At 35.3% G+C, this 16305-nt stretch overlaps 1 protein-coding gene across 2 annotated transcripts in view; it reads left to right on the top strand.

The window, feature by feature from the left end:
- Positions 1-16305, top strand: part of AGL (amylo-alpha-1, 6-glucosidase, 4-alpha-glucanotransferase) — a 77457-nt gene that overhangs the window by 57363 nt on the left and 3789 nt on the right. For both annotated transcript variants that reach the window (XM_032422837.1, XM_032422827.1), the window contains exons 28-33: positions 1737-1872; positions 3468-3580; positions 4423-4634; positions 5947-6044; positions 7746-7833; positions 7946-8079. In XM_032422837.1, coding sequence (XP_032278728.1) covers positions 1737-1872; positions 3468-3580; positions 4423-4634; positions 5947-6044; positions 7746-7833; positions 7946-8079 — 781 coding nt within the window. The remainder of the gene's footprint in view (positions 1-1736; positions 1873-3467; positions 3581-4422; positions 4635-5946; positions 6045-7745; positions 7834-7945; positions 8080-16305) is intronic.

The raw sequence follows: 16305 nt of genomic DNA, 5'->3' as shown, positions 1-16305 counted from the left end.
AAAAAAGTCATATTACATGATATTGATCATAACAGTGCTTACAATCACATAAAAGAATGAAACAATCCTTATGTTTAACAGGAAATGTTTACATTGACTTGAATGAAAAATTCTGTAATTCCTACAAATCATAATTTTTATAATTTGTATAGTATTAATATAATATAAATATTAAAGACTGAAATATTAAGGACTTACGGGTGTTGAATCTAATACATGAAAAATAGTTGGATATGAAATATTTATGAAAATATTATTATTATGTGAAAAGACTAGAAAGGAATACATAAATGTAATAGTTTTGTTAGGGTAATACGATTGTGGACTCTTGGTTTTTTTTTAAACACTATTGTTTTTAATGTAAAATGATAATCTTTTTAAGTGATCTATTTCAGATATTTCAGATAACTCACTAACTCATTGGCAAATTTTGCTGTAGACTCAAGAACTTAAAATTCTGGGGCACCTGGGTGGCTCAGTCAGTTAAGCAGCTGCCTTCAGCTCAGGTCATGATCCTGGGGTCCTGGGATTGAGCCCTGCATCTGGCTCCCTACTCAGCGGGTAGCCTGCTTCTCCCTCTCCCCGCCGCTCATGCTCTCTCTCAGTATCTCTCTCTCAAATAAATAAATAAAATCTTAAAAAAAAACTTAAATTCCTTCTTACACATTCTAAATTATATTTTAAACAGTAGTTAGACCTCATTTAGTTAATTTAGTGTTTATAGTGGTAACATACAAATTGTATACATGATTGAACTGGTAAGATCACTGATACTTTTTTTATCCTTCACTTAGAGAACTAAATAGAAGTAGATTTTATATTTAAAAGAACATTTTTTGTGATATCTCTAAATTATTGTAGTTTTTAGATTTAATTGTGAAACATTTCAGTAAGAGAAAATAATATAAATTATACCTTTAAGCCTAGAAATAAAATTAGACAGATATTTAACATTTGGTTGTATTTTCTTCAGATCTTTCTTTTTTGTTTTGTAAAGAAATAAACCATTACAGATGTATCTAAAGCTTCATCTTTATCTCTCTCCCTTCCCTCCCTCTCTAGAATTAATGACTACGCTATAATCACGGTTTTTTTCCAATGTATGTTTTTGTACTTTATGAGTTTGTGTTTGAGTATGTGTAAATTACATATGATTTATATTATGTAGTATATATTCAGTATATTATATAGTATGTAGTCAGTATATTATGGAATACACTATAATATATACATGTAACTTTTATGTTTTTGAATTTTATCAAGTATTATATTAGACATAGTCATATAGACATACATGGTTGTATATATTAGTATTATCTATATTTTAAACTTTTAAGAAAACGTATCTTATTATGCATTTCCTTTTGCAACTTGTTTGCTCGATCATTTTGTTTTGGGGTTTTGTCCATTATGATGCATTGTAAATCCAGTTCATTAATTTTAAATGGTATAGTGAGTTTTCCACTGTATGAATAAACCACAGTGTTTATTCACTCCTCTGCTCAGCAGTTGTTTATTTTCTTGCTAATACAAATAGTGTTGCATTGAATATCCTTGTACATATCTTCATATGCACATGGGTAAGGAGTTCTCAAAAGTATGTATCTAGAAATGAAATTACTATGTGGTAGAATATGCACATCTTCAACTTTTTTACCACATTGCTCTCCAGAGTAGTTGTCCTAGTTTATTATATCCCTTTCAGATTTTATAAATGTTTTATTTTGCTTTTTTAGGCTTTAATATAACCGCAGGGGTTGACGAAGAAACGGGATTTGTTTATGGAGGAAATCGCTTAAATTGTGGCACATGGATGGATAAAATGGGAGAAAGTGACAGAGCTAGAAACAGAGGAATCCCAGCCACTCCAAGGTAGTATTTATTTGTATAGTGCTTATATAATAATACCCTTTTTAAAACCACATACTTGTGGAGTCTTTTATTCTCTTAACCATGAAGTCTTCTTATTAAATCCGTCAAAATCTGGGGTACCTGGGTGGTTCAGTCGGTTAAGTGTCCAGCTCTTGGTTTTGGCTCAGGTTATGATCTCGTGGGTGGTGAGATCGAGCCCTGCGTTTGGCCCCCATGCTGGACCCTGCGCTCAGTGTGGAGTCTGCTTGAGATTCTGTCTGTCCCCCACCACCTACCGGCTCACACACGAGTGTGTGATCTCTCTCTCCCCTCCCTTTCTCTCTCTCAAATAAATAATCTTTCTTAAAAATTAGTCAGAATCTCCCTTCTTCCCTCCTCCTTCCTCCCCCAACATGCACATATACAGCTCTCGTGTTACTAAGTCATCAAGTAAAGCTGTCTGTTCTCTTCTGGAAGTTCTCATGGGGTGCTTCTCTACAAGCACCTCAAAGGAAAATTTTATGATTCTTTATCCCTGTCGTTAAGATCTTTTCTTAACCTGAATGTTTTCATTGTAAACATTTCATTATGCCCATCTTTTATAAATATAGAAAATACCCAGTTATCCTGTTCTTTATGAAATACTTTTAACCTTTTTTTCCACCTAATTTTTTTATCTTTTATCCCATCATTTCTTTTTATGGTTTCAAATGCTTAATACTACATCACAAGTCTAGGAGTGCCTGGGTGGCTCAGTTGGTTAAGAATTTGACTCGATATCAGCTCAGGTCTTGATCTCAGGATCATGAGTTCAAGCCCTGTGTTGGGCTCCACGCTGGGTGTAGAGCCTACTTAAAAAAAATAAAAAATTAACTAAAAAAAATAGTATCAAGTGTGAGAAACTATTTTCTTATTCTAAATTTTATCTTCAGTCAGCATCGTGAAAAAAAATCATTTAATCACAGCTGTTGTTACATGCTTTGCAAATTTCTTTTTAAAACATGTTTATTTTGGTACATTATTAGACCTTTTGTACTTCCCTTTCGTTTTCTTTAAAAATGGGCTCTCAGGGGCACCTGGATGGCTCAGTTGATAAGCATCTGCCTTCGGCTCAGGTCGTGATCCCAGGGTCCTGGGATCCAGCCCCACATCGGGCTCCCTGCTCTGCGGGAAGCCTGCTTGTGTTCCCTCTCTCACTCTCTCTCTGTCAAATAAATAAAAATCTTTAAAAAAAAAAAATGGGTTTTCAAATTATTATGTGTATCTTCCCTGGCTTTCTCCAGTCCTATATCCCATGTTTGCTATCTTTTCTCTGGTACCCTATTTCAGTATTCTCTGATTCCTTACCCCTACCTTTTCCAGCTGCCATCCCCTCTAACTCCATAATCACCATTCCACTCCATAGAACTTTTTTTAACTGTTAAGAAGGTAAGCAATGGCAAAATAGTAAGAGGAGAGGTTTCTTATATATGCAGCATACATTTCAATGAAGTGAGGGGTTTTTTTATAGATAGCTGCTTTTATAATATATAATTCATCAAAATTGTTTATTGAATGCCCTTTAAGTAGTGCTTAAATGACTCCAACTCACAGAATAAAATTTATTTTAATTTTAGAGACGGGTCTGCTGTGGAAATTGTGGGCCTGAGTAAATCTGCCATCCGTTGGTTGCTGGAATTATCCAAAAAAAGAATTTTCCCTTATCATGAAGTCACAGTAAAAAAACATGGTAAGCTGTTCATTTTATTTAAACAGAAACTTTGAATATACTGTCTATACTCTTAATCTACGTAATCATTTGACTCCATGAAGTAATATTAGAAAACCCTTACAATTAAGAAAGAAAAAAGCATTAGTATAAAATTGTAACAAACCTGGTTACTAACCATATTTTTGCAGCAACTTTGAACTAAGATATGAAAAGCATCATAGTTATTGCCTTGTGCTTTTTTTTGTCCTTAATGTGACTGAGCATGTTACATTTTTGTGAACACTTATGAAATCTTTACATCTTTTACGAGAACTCTGCTGTCCGATAGAAATATAATTTGAGCCACATATATAATTTTTTTCAGCCACATATATAATTTTAAATTTTTTAGTACTCACATTAAAAAAAGTAAAAAGAAATAGGTGAAATTAGTTATGATAATATATTTTATTAACTCAATATATGCTAAATGTTATTTCTTCATGTAATCAGCATGAAATTATTCATGAGCTATTTTACATTCTTTTGTGGGAGGAGTATTTTCTTTGAAATCCAGTACATATTTTACACTTCTGGCACTTCTCAATTCAGACTAGCCTCATTTCAAGTGCACAATACATGTAACTTTATCAAACATGTGAGAGTGATACAAAGAAAAATCAGGGGTCATTTGCTGGATCCTAATCCTTTCTGGTAATACAATGAAAGATAATTTTTAATTTCAGGCTTGTGTCCTTCAAAAGACCCTGACACTTTCAAGAAGTGGATAATTTATTGCCTAAATATTACTCTTTGGCTGTAACTAAATATATGGCTTTCTTTGAATGCTTAAAACTGCCAAGTCTTTTATCATGTTTCAGGAAAGGTTGTGACAGTCTCATATGATGAGTGGAACAGAAAAATACAAGACAACTTCGAAAAGCTATTTCATGTGTCAGAAGACCCTTCAGATTCTAATGAAAAGCATCCTAATCTGGTTCACAAACGTGGCATATACAAAGATAGTTATGGAGCTTCAAGCCCTTGGTGTGACTATCAGCTCAGGCCTAATTTTACCATAGCAATGGTTGTAGTAAGTGAATTGTTACTTTCAAATTTCAAAAATGTTGTGATGGAGTACATTTAGTTCTTTATTCCCATTTGTTTTCAAATTCATTTACTTGCCAAAAAGTATATTGTTTACTAGCTAGTTCGAAATAGTCTTTCTAAATTAATAAAGCATTATGCATACCACCCTTAACTTTGGTATCAAAAAAACAGAAAATAATAGATGACAACTAATGAAGTGCTTCCCAGTGTTTTTCATATGATAGCACACGTAGAAAATAATGGTATTTGTATAGCACACTGGGCAAAATGTATTAGGTTGGTTGTGCCAGATCCAACTGCTTCAGTTAGCCCCGGGCCCGCCCCACTGCCTTGAAAGCTGAAGGCCTGGGTATTTCAGCACACCTGGCTAAGACCAGTACCTCAACACACTAGTTGGAAAGATCTAGACTGGTGAACTAATGTGAGTAGCTTCAACTCATATTCTGTTTCCTTCGTTGTATTGCTGTAATGCAATAAGAAAGCATACGAGCTCCTGAAGGAAGTTGCCACAGCTACAATGAAGGCAGAGCACACTTAAACCCATCTAATTCATTTTTCAGAAGATTTATAATAGCTTCTAGCCAAGAATTATAGACTCTATTTTATCTCTAGTCTAAAAATAAACTATAAGGACAGTAAAATAGAGAAGGTATGTGCCCTTCTGTGCCTGCTTAGCTGTTTCTACCTTGTCGAAAAGAGTACTAAATATGGCACTATAAATTATTAGAATAAAAAATCCAAAGGTACGTAAAGTTATCTTCTGTTCAGTATGCATTTGATTTCATTTAACCATTAAAATTAATGCAGGTTCTTAGCCACCAGTACTTTCTCTCCTTCTCCGTATCACAAGTAAATTTACTCATGCTGTTAAAGAGTGCAAGTCATTCTGTATTTCGCTGTGACCCCAAAAGCAAAAAATGATTACCAGATACACTTTAAGGAAGCTATTATAAATCTTCTGAAAAATGAATTAGATGGGTTTAAGTGTGCTCTGCCTTCATTGTAGCTGTGGCAACTTCCTTCAGGAGCTCGTATGCTTTCTTAAAATGACACAAGGAAATAGTCACCTCTTAGCAGCTTTCCTAATTTCTAAGGCCAAGAACAGTGCTTCTAAGTCATCTCCATTAGCATTAGATCGGGTTAGGCATCTGCGCTCGAAAGGAATTCTGACCCACGCTGTATTTTTAAACAGGTTTCATTTCCAAGTTTATGACTAGTTTATGTTCCACTGTGGGTGAAAACTAATTCTTTTGTGATCTTCAAAAGTTTGAATATTCGTTTTTGACATTCATTAGGCCCCTGAGCTCTTTACTGCAGAAAAAGCATGGAAAGCTCTGGAGATTGCAGAAAAAAATTTGCTTGGGCCCCTTGGCATGAAAACTTTGGATCCAGAGTAAGTTAGAATATTAAGTATTAAGAATGTTGTTCATATGGTATTTAATGTATAATTATATTTAATTATATTTAATCTTGGCATGAAAACTTTTGACCCAGAGTAAGTTGAAGTATAAGTGTTAAGAATGTTGTTGATATTATATTGCATCAGCCATAATTTTTTTACTTGTCAGTAAACTCTCTAAAATTGCGTTCAAACTGAGTTTTTAAAAATACCAGCTATATCTTCATTAAATATCAGTGTTCATAATGCTCGTCCTATATTTAATAATCAATAAGAGTTTTAAGCTTATAAAACTAATATGTTATGAATATTTCCTAATGCCTATTTTTTTCTGATTGTAAAATACATGATTATGATGGACATTGGAAGTATAGACATATTGTCTCCTCAGAGACAGTCTTTTTCAAGTTGTTAACTCCTAGTAGTTCCCTCCGTATTTCTAAATACTGTGTGTGTGCAGCTGTTTCTTGAGTTTTTTTTTTTAATATTAGACATTATTTGGTTACTTCTTGTGATGACAGATGAAGATATAACTCTCTCCTCACCTTACCACTAACCATTTCCATCCTTTCTATATTATTACCCGACTGTTTTTATTTAAACCAATAACTGACTTTGTTTTTATTTTATGATTATGTGTTTATGCCATTTTATATTTCTTTTCTTTTCCAACTTTTGTTTTTTCTTGAGTTTCTAATGACCTTCCTGTTTGTCTTCTGCTGTTTTCGTTTAAAGCTTGATGCCCTAGCCCAACATTAATTTGCTTTCTATATCAATGTATGACAGAACCCCTTTTCTATATAGTATCCTCACCTTTATAGAATTTTCCCAATTTACTGTGTACTCATTTCAATCTTGAGATGCAGACTTTTTGTGTGTATACTTATCCGCATTCTGAGGTGTTCTCCACATTTTCAGAGGTGTTAGGAACCACTGGTCAAAACTAAAACCCACAGTTAAAGCTTACTCATGTAGCAAATTCTGTCTCTCACTAAAAGAAAAAAAAGAAAAGTAATAATTTAATTAAACGGAGTATAGATAACTGTCTTGTATTATCCATTACAATAAGTTTGTAATAGTTTGTTTAGTTTATAAGTGTGTATAAATTTTCTATGTCTATTTGGAATCTGATAAATACCAATTTTACTTAATTTTAAAATAACTTCATGGAGAAGTTTAAAAAACAACCTTTCTAATATGTAATAATTAATAAAACTATATCTTTAATGTTTACTAATTCAAATTATTTTGTGTATATTTTAGTCATCATCAGTGTATTAGAAGCTTAGTGAAATAGTTGACTTTAACCAATATTTAGTGTCAGACTAACTCCTTGAAGGCAAGATACCTGAATACTTGACATTTTTTTTATTAGCCAGTAACTATTTGTTAATCATTCCCTAACACATTGTTGAAAGTATTCTGGAGGTGCCTGGCTGGCACAGTCAGTAGAGCATGTGACTCTTGCTGTCAGGGTCATGAGTTCAAGCCCCACATTGGGCGTAGAGCTTACTTATAAATGAGTTAATTAGCTAATTAATTTTTAAGATGGGTTGTAAAAAAAAAAAAAAACAAAGTATCCTGAACCCAGTATATGCTAATTTGATTATTTCTCTTACTTTTGCTATTGAAAAATCTAATGCTTCTTATGTAATATCTGATCTTTTTCTAACCTAAATTTTAATCATTTTGCAGTGATATGGTTTACTGTGGAATTTATGACAATGCCTTAGACAATGACAACTACAATCTTGCTAAAGGTTTCAATTATCACCAAGGACCTGTAAGAACTTCATTTCTCTTTTCAGAGTTTTCAGTTGAAGTTATTTTTCAAATAACTTTATAGATATTCAAATCTCTTTTTTTTTCTTTACCTTTAAATCATCTTTTTTTAGGAGTGGCTGTGGCCCGTTGGGTATTTTCTTCGTGCGAAATTATATTTTTCCAAATTGATGGGTCCGGAGGCTAATGCCAAGACTGTGTTTTTGGTTAAAAACATTCTTTCCCGACATTACGTTCATCTTGAGAGGTAAGTCATCAGGGGGCATGTAATTTCCAGAACTAGTGTTTAGTCAGTTTATTAGATATTAGGTAAATAACAGCTCCTTAAAATTCATTTCTGTATGCTCCAGGTATCCCAATGAAATTTGAAAGCTTTACTCTTATTTAACATGACAAGTTCAATGATATAATTTTCACCTTCCTTTAATTATTTTCGGTTGTTATTTGAAGACTTAATATTGCATGATTTATACATGTGGAATAGTCTAACTTTTTAAATACAGTGGCTATTTTGGGGTATGGCCAAAACAGAATAAATATAAAAACTAAAAGTACTCAGGCCGGGCCTTTTGAGTTAATTGATTTAAAGACATATGTGGTTGCCAGAGGGGAGATGGGGGGGGAAGGATGAGTGAAATAGATGAAAAGGATTAGAAATACACTTACCTTAATAAGCACTGAGTAATGTATAGAATTCCTGGATCATTATATTGTATAACTGAAACTAATATAATACTATATGTTAATTTTTTTAAATTTAGAATACTTTAAAAATAAATTAAAAATCAGATCTATCAATAAATAGTTTTCAGAAATGCTTTATTATTAAAATATCAGGGTTGGTCTTTTAACTATATTTCAAACCCATTTGTCACCTCCTTTGTTAGAGATAGTGTCAGAATTATGTGTCTTTATAAGATCATATAAATATAGTCAAAAGCTATCCTAATTTCCCAAATTCTAGATTAAACCTAAATATAGGCATGCCTTGGAGATAGTGTGGGTTCAGTTCCAGACCACTTCAATAAAGCAAAAATCACAATAAAGCAAGTCAAATAAATTATTTGGTTTCCCAGTGCATGTCAAAATTACATTTACATCATACTATAGTCTATTTAATATGCAATAGCATTGTGTCTAAAAAAACCAATGTACATACCTTAATTAAAAAGTATCTTATTGTTGGGCACCTGGGTGGCTCAGTTGGTTAAGTGACTGCCTTCGGCTCAGGTCATAATCCTGGAGTCCCTGGATCGAGTCCCGCATCCGGCTCCCTGCTCAGCAGGGAGTCTGCTTCTCCCTCTGACCCTCCCCCCTCTCATGTGCTCTCTCTCATTCTCTCTCTCTCTCAAATAAATAAATAAAATCTTTAACACACACAAAAAAAGTATCTTATTGCTAAAAAGCATCTGAGCATTCAGCAAGTCATAATCACTGACCACAGATCACCATAACAAATACAATAATGAAGTTTGAAATATTGTGAGAAATACCAAGATGTTACGCAGACACAAAGTAAGCAAATGCTGTTGGAAAAATGGTGCCTATAATAGACTTGCTTGGTGCTGGGTTACCACAAACCTTCCGTTTGTAAAAAGACGCAGTGTCTGCGAAGTGCAGTAAAGCAAAGCACAATAAAACAAGGTATGCCTGTATATGTACAGCTTATTGCTCAGAATAATTATGCATAAACAGCATAAATTTTATCTCCTTTATTGTATGAACATGAAGGGCTTCCATCTATCACCATGAATATTGTGTTTTCTTTTTTTTTTCAAAATTTGTTTTTATTTGCTTGAATGTAGTCACAGAAAACCCAACCCTGCCATAGTTCTTGTACCTCATCTAGAAATTGCATCTGATTGTGTGTGATGTGAACATTCTTCTATCCTTTATTGCTCCACAGTATTTATCGTTGTTTGCATTTATTTTCTTTCTTTTGTCCATGAGAAGTAAGAACATCTTGCACTGCAGGGATCACTCTTCTACTTTACCCGTGATCCCATCCCTCCCACCTGTTCCTCCACTTTGCTCTACTAATTATCCTTTCTTGGTATTCCACTTGATTCTTCCTTCTTAAGCTAGAAAGAAATTTGTCAGCACATCCTAAAATAAAGTCCGTTCATACTGTTCCTACATCTAGCCGTGTCCTTTCGTTCTGTTTTCTTCTCAGCACACTTCCTATAGGAGTAGCCTCATTCCTTTTGCTTTCTGACCACCTTAGTCATTACCACCCATGGTCTGGCTTTTGTTTTGCCCTCACCACTCTGGTGAAGCCACTCAACAAGATCCTTTCTTTTTTCTTTTAAAAGATTTTATTTAGGTAGAGGAGGGGCGGGGGGGCTGTGGAGGGAGGGACAAGCAGACTCCACACTGAGCTCGAGGCAGGGCTCAATCTCAAACCCCTGATACCTTGACCTGAACCAAAACCAAGAGTTAGACGCTTAACCAACTGAGCCAGGCAGGCGCCCCTTCAACAAGATCCTTTCTTGTTCCCAGATCCCATGACTTCCTTTCGGTTTTCTTCTTTGACCTGCCTATAGTATTTGACATTGTTGCTTTCTTCTTTTCATAAAAAACTTTATGCCATCCACAGTATTAGGTTTCCCTTGTTTACCTCATGCTAGTAACAACTATTATAATAATAGGAAGTAATATTTATTGAGTACTTACTGTGTTCCAGGCATTGTTCTAAATGCATTTATATGACATTACTCATTTAATCCAAAAAAAAACTATATAAAATAGCTATTATCATTATGATTATCCTATTATTATTCACTTCTCCACTCTCTAGGTATGTCACCGTGGGCAGGTTACTTGACTTCTCTGGGCCTGATTCCTCATCTGTATAATGGATGTACTGGGGTTGTTTTGAGGATTAATATGTTAGTACATGTCATATGGACAAGATACTAACTCAGCTTTGAGCTATTATTAGTTATCTCCATTTTATAAATGAAGCTAAGAAAGTTAAGTAATTTCTACAAAGTCAAATGGCAAGTAATCTACTAGAGCTGTTACTAAACTCCAAGCAGCCTGCTTCACAGGCCGTGCTCTTAACTACTACACTGTTGTCTCAATTTACTGTTTTTCCGGCTTTTCTTCCTGGCACCTATGTTCACTCTCCAAAAATCTGTCCTTAATCTTCCTTTTTTTTTTAATCTACATTTTCTCCTGTTACATTTCATCTATCTCATGTCTTCATTCTCTAGCAAATTTTGAATTCTCTTATAAGCTCCACTATTACTTTTTTTTTTTTTTTAAAGATTTTATTTATTTATTTGACAGAGAGAGACACAGCGAGAGAGGGAACACAAGCAGGGGGAGTGGGAGAGGGAGAAGCAGGCTTCCCGCGGAGCAGGGAGCCCGATGCGGGGCTCGATCCCAGGATCCTGGGATCATGACCTGAGCCGAAGGCAGACGCTTAACGACTGAGCCACCCAGGCGCCCCTCCACTATTACTTTTTAACTATCTAATACACTTCTTACCTTGGATGTCTTTCTGCCATCACTCATCTTCTCCCACATACACAATTTTCTTCCCTTTGCTGTTATGGTATTACCATTATGCATGCTCTGCAAGCTCAAACATCCCAGGTACTTCTTACTTTTACCTCATTACTTCTCCAGAACATCCAGATAGTTGTCCAGACTTGATTCGGCTGTATGCTGCCTTCTAACAGCCCATCTTCTTTGCTCTTGCCACGGCCTAACTTATAACTCAGAACCTTTTCTCTGAACTAGGCAATAGGCTCCATACTTCCAGTCTCCCCTCTCTCCATCTTGTCATATTACCTCAAATAAGATTAATTTGGTTCAAATATAACTCTCACAATTTTAGTCTTATATTTAAAAACCTTCAGTAATTCCCCATTGCATACAAAATGAAATCCAAATTCCTTACTTTCCACATTTTTTTTTTTACCATTTCCTAATAGCTACTTTTTTTTTTTTTTTTTTTTTTAAAGATTTTATTTATTTGACAGAGCACAAGCAGACGGAGAGAGAGGGAGAAGCAGGTTCCCTGCTGAGCAAGGAGCCTGATGTGGGACTCGATCCCAGGACCCTGGGATCATGACCTGGGCCGAAGGCAGCCGCTTAACGACTGAGCCACCCAGGCGTCCCCCTAATAGCTACTTTTGATAGCACAGTAGCTTCAGGTGTGAGCTTTGGGTCCAGATTGGATTTCAAATTTTGTCCTTGTTACTTCCTTTACGTGTGACTTTGAGCAAATTACTTAACCTCTCTGAAATAAATTTCTTCCTCTGTATTATGCTAATATCTCATTATTTGCGGCAAAGATTAAATGAAAAGATAGTTCAAAAATACTTGTCACAATTCAAGAAATGGTTTTATCTAAAGTGAATTATTACTCTTAGTTATCTATGGAATCCGTAGCAATGTCAACATTCTCATTCTTGATATTGGTAAGTTGTATTCTCTTTTTTTCCTGTTCTGCCTGGCTAGAAAGTTTATCCATTTTATTGCTCATCTTAAAGAACCAGTTTTTGGCTTTATTGATTTGTTTTCTGTTGTTTTTCTGGTTTTTGTTTTATTGATTTCTACCCTGCTCTTTATTCTCTTCTTCTGCTTACTTTAGGTTTAATTTGTTTGTCTTTGTCTACTTTAAGGTAGAAGTTGAGGTCATTGACTTAAAGACCTTTCTTCTTACCTAATAAGGGGCTTAATGCTATAAATTTCCCATTAAATACTAAATCAACAGTATCCCACAAATTCTGGCTTGTTGTGTTTGTATTTTCATTCAGTTGAAAATACTTTCTTGGGGCGCCTGGGTGGCTCAGTTGGTTAAGCAACTGCCTTCGGCTCAGGTCATGATCCTGGAGTCCCGGGATCGAGTCCCGCATCGGACTCCCTGCTCAGCGGGGAGTCTGCTTCTCCCTCTGATCCTACCCCTCTCATGCTCTCTGTCTCCCATTCTCTCTCTCAGATAAATAAATAAAAAATCTTTAAAAAAAAAAGAAAATACTTTCTACTTTCCCCTTTGATTCTTCTTTGACCCATGGGTCATTTAGAAAGGTGTTATTTAGCTTTCAAATATTGAGGAATTTTCCAGAGGTGTTTCTGTTACTGGTTTCAAAGTTAATTCCATTGTAGTCGGAATATACTTTATATGACTCTAATCCTTCTAAACTTACTGATACTTGTTTTAAGGCCCAGAGTATGTTCTGTCTAGGTTACTAATTTGTTTTCCAGTGGCAGGGGGAAATGTGTATTCTGCTGTCCTTGGGTGGAATGTTCTATAAATGTCAACTAGGTCAAGTTGATTGATAGTGTTGTACAAAGTACTTACGAATTTCTGTGTACTTGTTCTATGAATTACCTAGAGAAGAGTATTGACATCTCCTGTTATAATTATGGATGTCTATTTCCCCTTGTAGCTATATCAGATTTTGCTTCATGTATTTTGAAAACATATTAGATGTGTATTTAGGATTATTTTGTTCTTTTCATGAATTGACCCTCTTATCATTATGAAATGACCTTCTTTATCACTGGCAGTGTATCTTTGCTTCAGAATTTACTTTGTTTGATATTAATATAAGCCCTTCAGATTTCTTTTGATTGTTACCATGGTATATATTTTTTCATCCTTTACTTTTAACGTATTTGTTGTCTTTATGTTTAGGGTAGGTTTATGTACATAACAGCATATAATGGCAGTCTTGCTTTTTTGTGCAGCTTGATAATCTCTGACTTTTATTTGGAAAGTTTAGACTATTTACACTTAATGTGATTATTTATATGGTTAAGTATAAATCTATTTTTTTCTGTTTATTCTTTTCCTCTTTTTCTCCTTCTTTTGGACTGGATATTTATTATTCAGTATATATTCCATTTTATCTCCTTTGCTGGCTAATTAGCTACTTTTTTTTTTTTTTAATTTTATTTATTTATTTGACAGAGAGAGACACAGCGAAAGAGGGAACACAAGCAGCGGGAGTGGGAGAGGGAGAAGCAGGCTTCCCGCGGAGCAGGGAGCCCGATGCGGGGCTCGATCCCAGGGCCCTGGGATCATGACGTGAGCCAAAGGCAGACGCTTAACGACTGAGCCACCCAGGCGCCCCTAATTAGCTACTTTTTTAAGTGGTTGCTTTAGGTTTATATATACATCTTTAATTTATCATAGTTTACCTTCAAGTATAGTATAAGAATCTTAAAATAGTATAGTTCTGCTTCTCCCTTCCAGGCTTTTGTGCTATTATTGTCATCTATTTTGCTTTGCATATATGTTATAATTTCCCCACACATTGTTACTACTTTTTGTTTATGCCATCAGTTATTTTTTAAAGATATTTAAATAATACAGAAAAAAGTCTTATATAACTACTCACATAGTTGCCATTTCCAGTGTTCATCTGTTTGTGAATATCTCTGTTTCCATCTGGTATAATTTTCTTTTGCCTAATGAATTCCTCTATCATGTCTTATAGTGCAAGCCTGCTCATGATAAATTCTTTAAGCTCTTAAATTCTCAGAAAAGTCTTTATTTTGCCTTTATTTTTGAAAGATATTTTTGTTGTGCATAGAATTAAAGGTTGACAGGTTTTTTCTTTCAGTGCATTGAAGTGTTGCCTTGTTTTAACAGGAAATCTGCTATCATCCTTATATCTAATCTGCCACTATTTCCATTAAGTATATTTTTCATTTTATACATTATAGTTTTCATCTCTTGAAGTTTGATTTCGGTCTTTTTTATATCTTCCATGTCTCTGCTGAGTATTTTGAACATACAGAATACAGTTACAGTAACTATTTTAATGTCTTTGTCTGCTAATTTATATCTGGGTTGGTTTCACGTATGATTATTCTCTTCTTATGGGTTGTATTAGCCTACTCTTCACCTGCTAGTGTTTTATTGGATGCCAGCTATGAATTTTACCTTGCTTGGTATTAGATTTTTTGGTATTTCTATAAATATTCTTGAGCTTTGTTTTGGAATGCAGTTAAATTATTTGGGAACAGTTTGATCCTTTCAGGTTTTGATTTTAAGGTGTTTTTTTTTTTAATTTTTTAATTTTATTTATTGACAGAGGGAGAGAGTGAGCACACAAGCAGGGGCAGCAGCAGAGGGAGAGGAGGAAGCCTCTCTCCGCTGAGCAGGGAGCCCGATGCAGGGCTCGATCCCAGGACCCTGGGATCATGACCTGAGCCGAAGGCAGATGCTTAACTGACTGAGCCACCGAGGCACCTCTGATTTTAAGCTTTGTTGGGCCTGGCCAGAGCAGCATTTAGTCTAGGGCTAATTATTCTCCACTAATGAGTCATGGCCCACCTGAGTTCTCTATCCCATATCCCTAAAATTATGAAGTTTTCAAACCTGGCTGGTGGAAATAAGCACTGTTCCTGACCCTGTGTAAATGTCATCAGGTACTCCTTTAATTCTTTCAGATGGTTCTTTCCCCATCTTTCATTAGTTTCCTCTTGTGTATTGACTGATCGGTAGGTGAATACTTGAGTGGGACCCTCTGCATATCTCCAGAGTTCTCTCCTTTTTAGTACTCTGTTCTGAAAATTCTAGCTGCCTTGTTCTTCCTGGACTGTCAGTTCCATTTCTTCAACTCAAGGAATCTGCCAGGCTCTACCTGTGTTCCCTTCCCTGTGCCAAATCCTGGAAACTCCCTCCAGGCAGTAAGGTATGGTAGTCCTAGGGCTTCCTTCATTGTAGTCTCATTTCTTAGGGATCACTGTTCTTTGTTGCCTAATATCCAGTATCTTGAAGATTATTGCTTCATATTCCTTGTCCAGAACTTTGTTTCAGGCAGGAGGGAAATACTGTCTGTGCTGTTCCATGTTTGTCAGAAGTGGAAGACCTTTGCTTTCTGGCCCAATCAAATGTTTTAAGCTCATCTTTTACTTTCCCTGCCCCAGCCTAGGTGGGCAATTCTCTATCCCTGGTTTGTTTACTAGCTTGTTTGTTTTTTGTGTTTGTGAAGAATGTTATTTAAAAGCCCAGATCCAGGGGCACTTGGCTGGCTTAATCGATAGAGCATGTGACTCTTGATCTTGGGGTTGTTGAGTCTAAGCCCCACATTTGGTGTCGAGATTACTTTAAAAAAATAAATTTTTTTTAATTTTATTTATTTATTTGACAGAGAGAGCGAGAGAGAGAGCACAAGCAGGGGAAGTGGCAGGCAGAGGCAGAGGGAGAAACAGGCTCCCTGCTGAGCAAGGAGCCCAATTCGGGACTCGATTCCAGGACCCTGGGATCATGACCTGAGCCGAAGGCAGCCGCTCAACCAACTGAGCCACCCAGGCATCCAAAAAAATAAATTCTTTAAAAGTAACTAAATACGTACATGCATACATACATTAAAAAAAATAAAGCCCGGAGCTAAATAGTTGGTATATTCGTGCTCTTGGGGAATTGTTATTGTGCCTTCCAGTAGATAGAGCTAGGAAATGATAGATAGATAGATAGATAGATAGATAGATAGATAGATAGATAGAT

The sequence above is a fragment of the Phoca vitulina genome, unplaced genomic scaffold (genome assembly GCF_004348235.1).
Source record: "Phoca vitulina isolate PV1807 unplaced genomic scaffold, GSC_HSeal_1.0 scaffold2, whole genome shotgun sequence".
Classification (NCBI taxonomy): Eukaryota; Metazoa; Chordata; class Mammalia; order Carnivora; family Phocidae; genus Phoca; species Phoca vitulina.
Note: the sequence above shows the minus strand (reverse complement) of the source record. Positions and strands in the feature narration are given on the sequence as shown.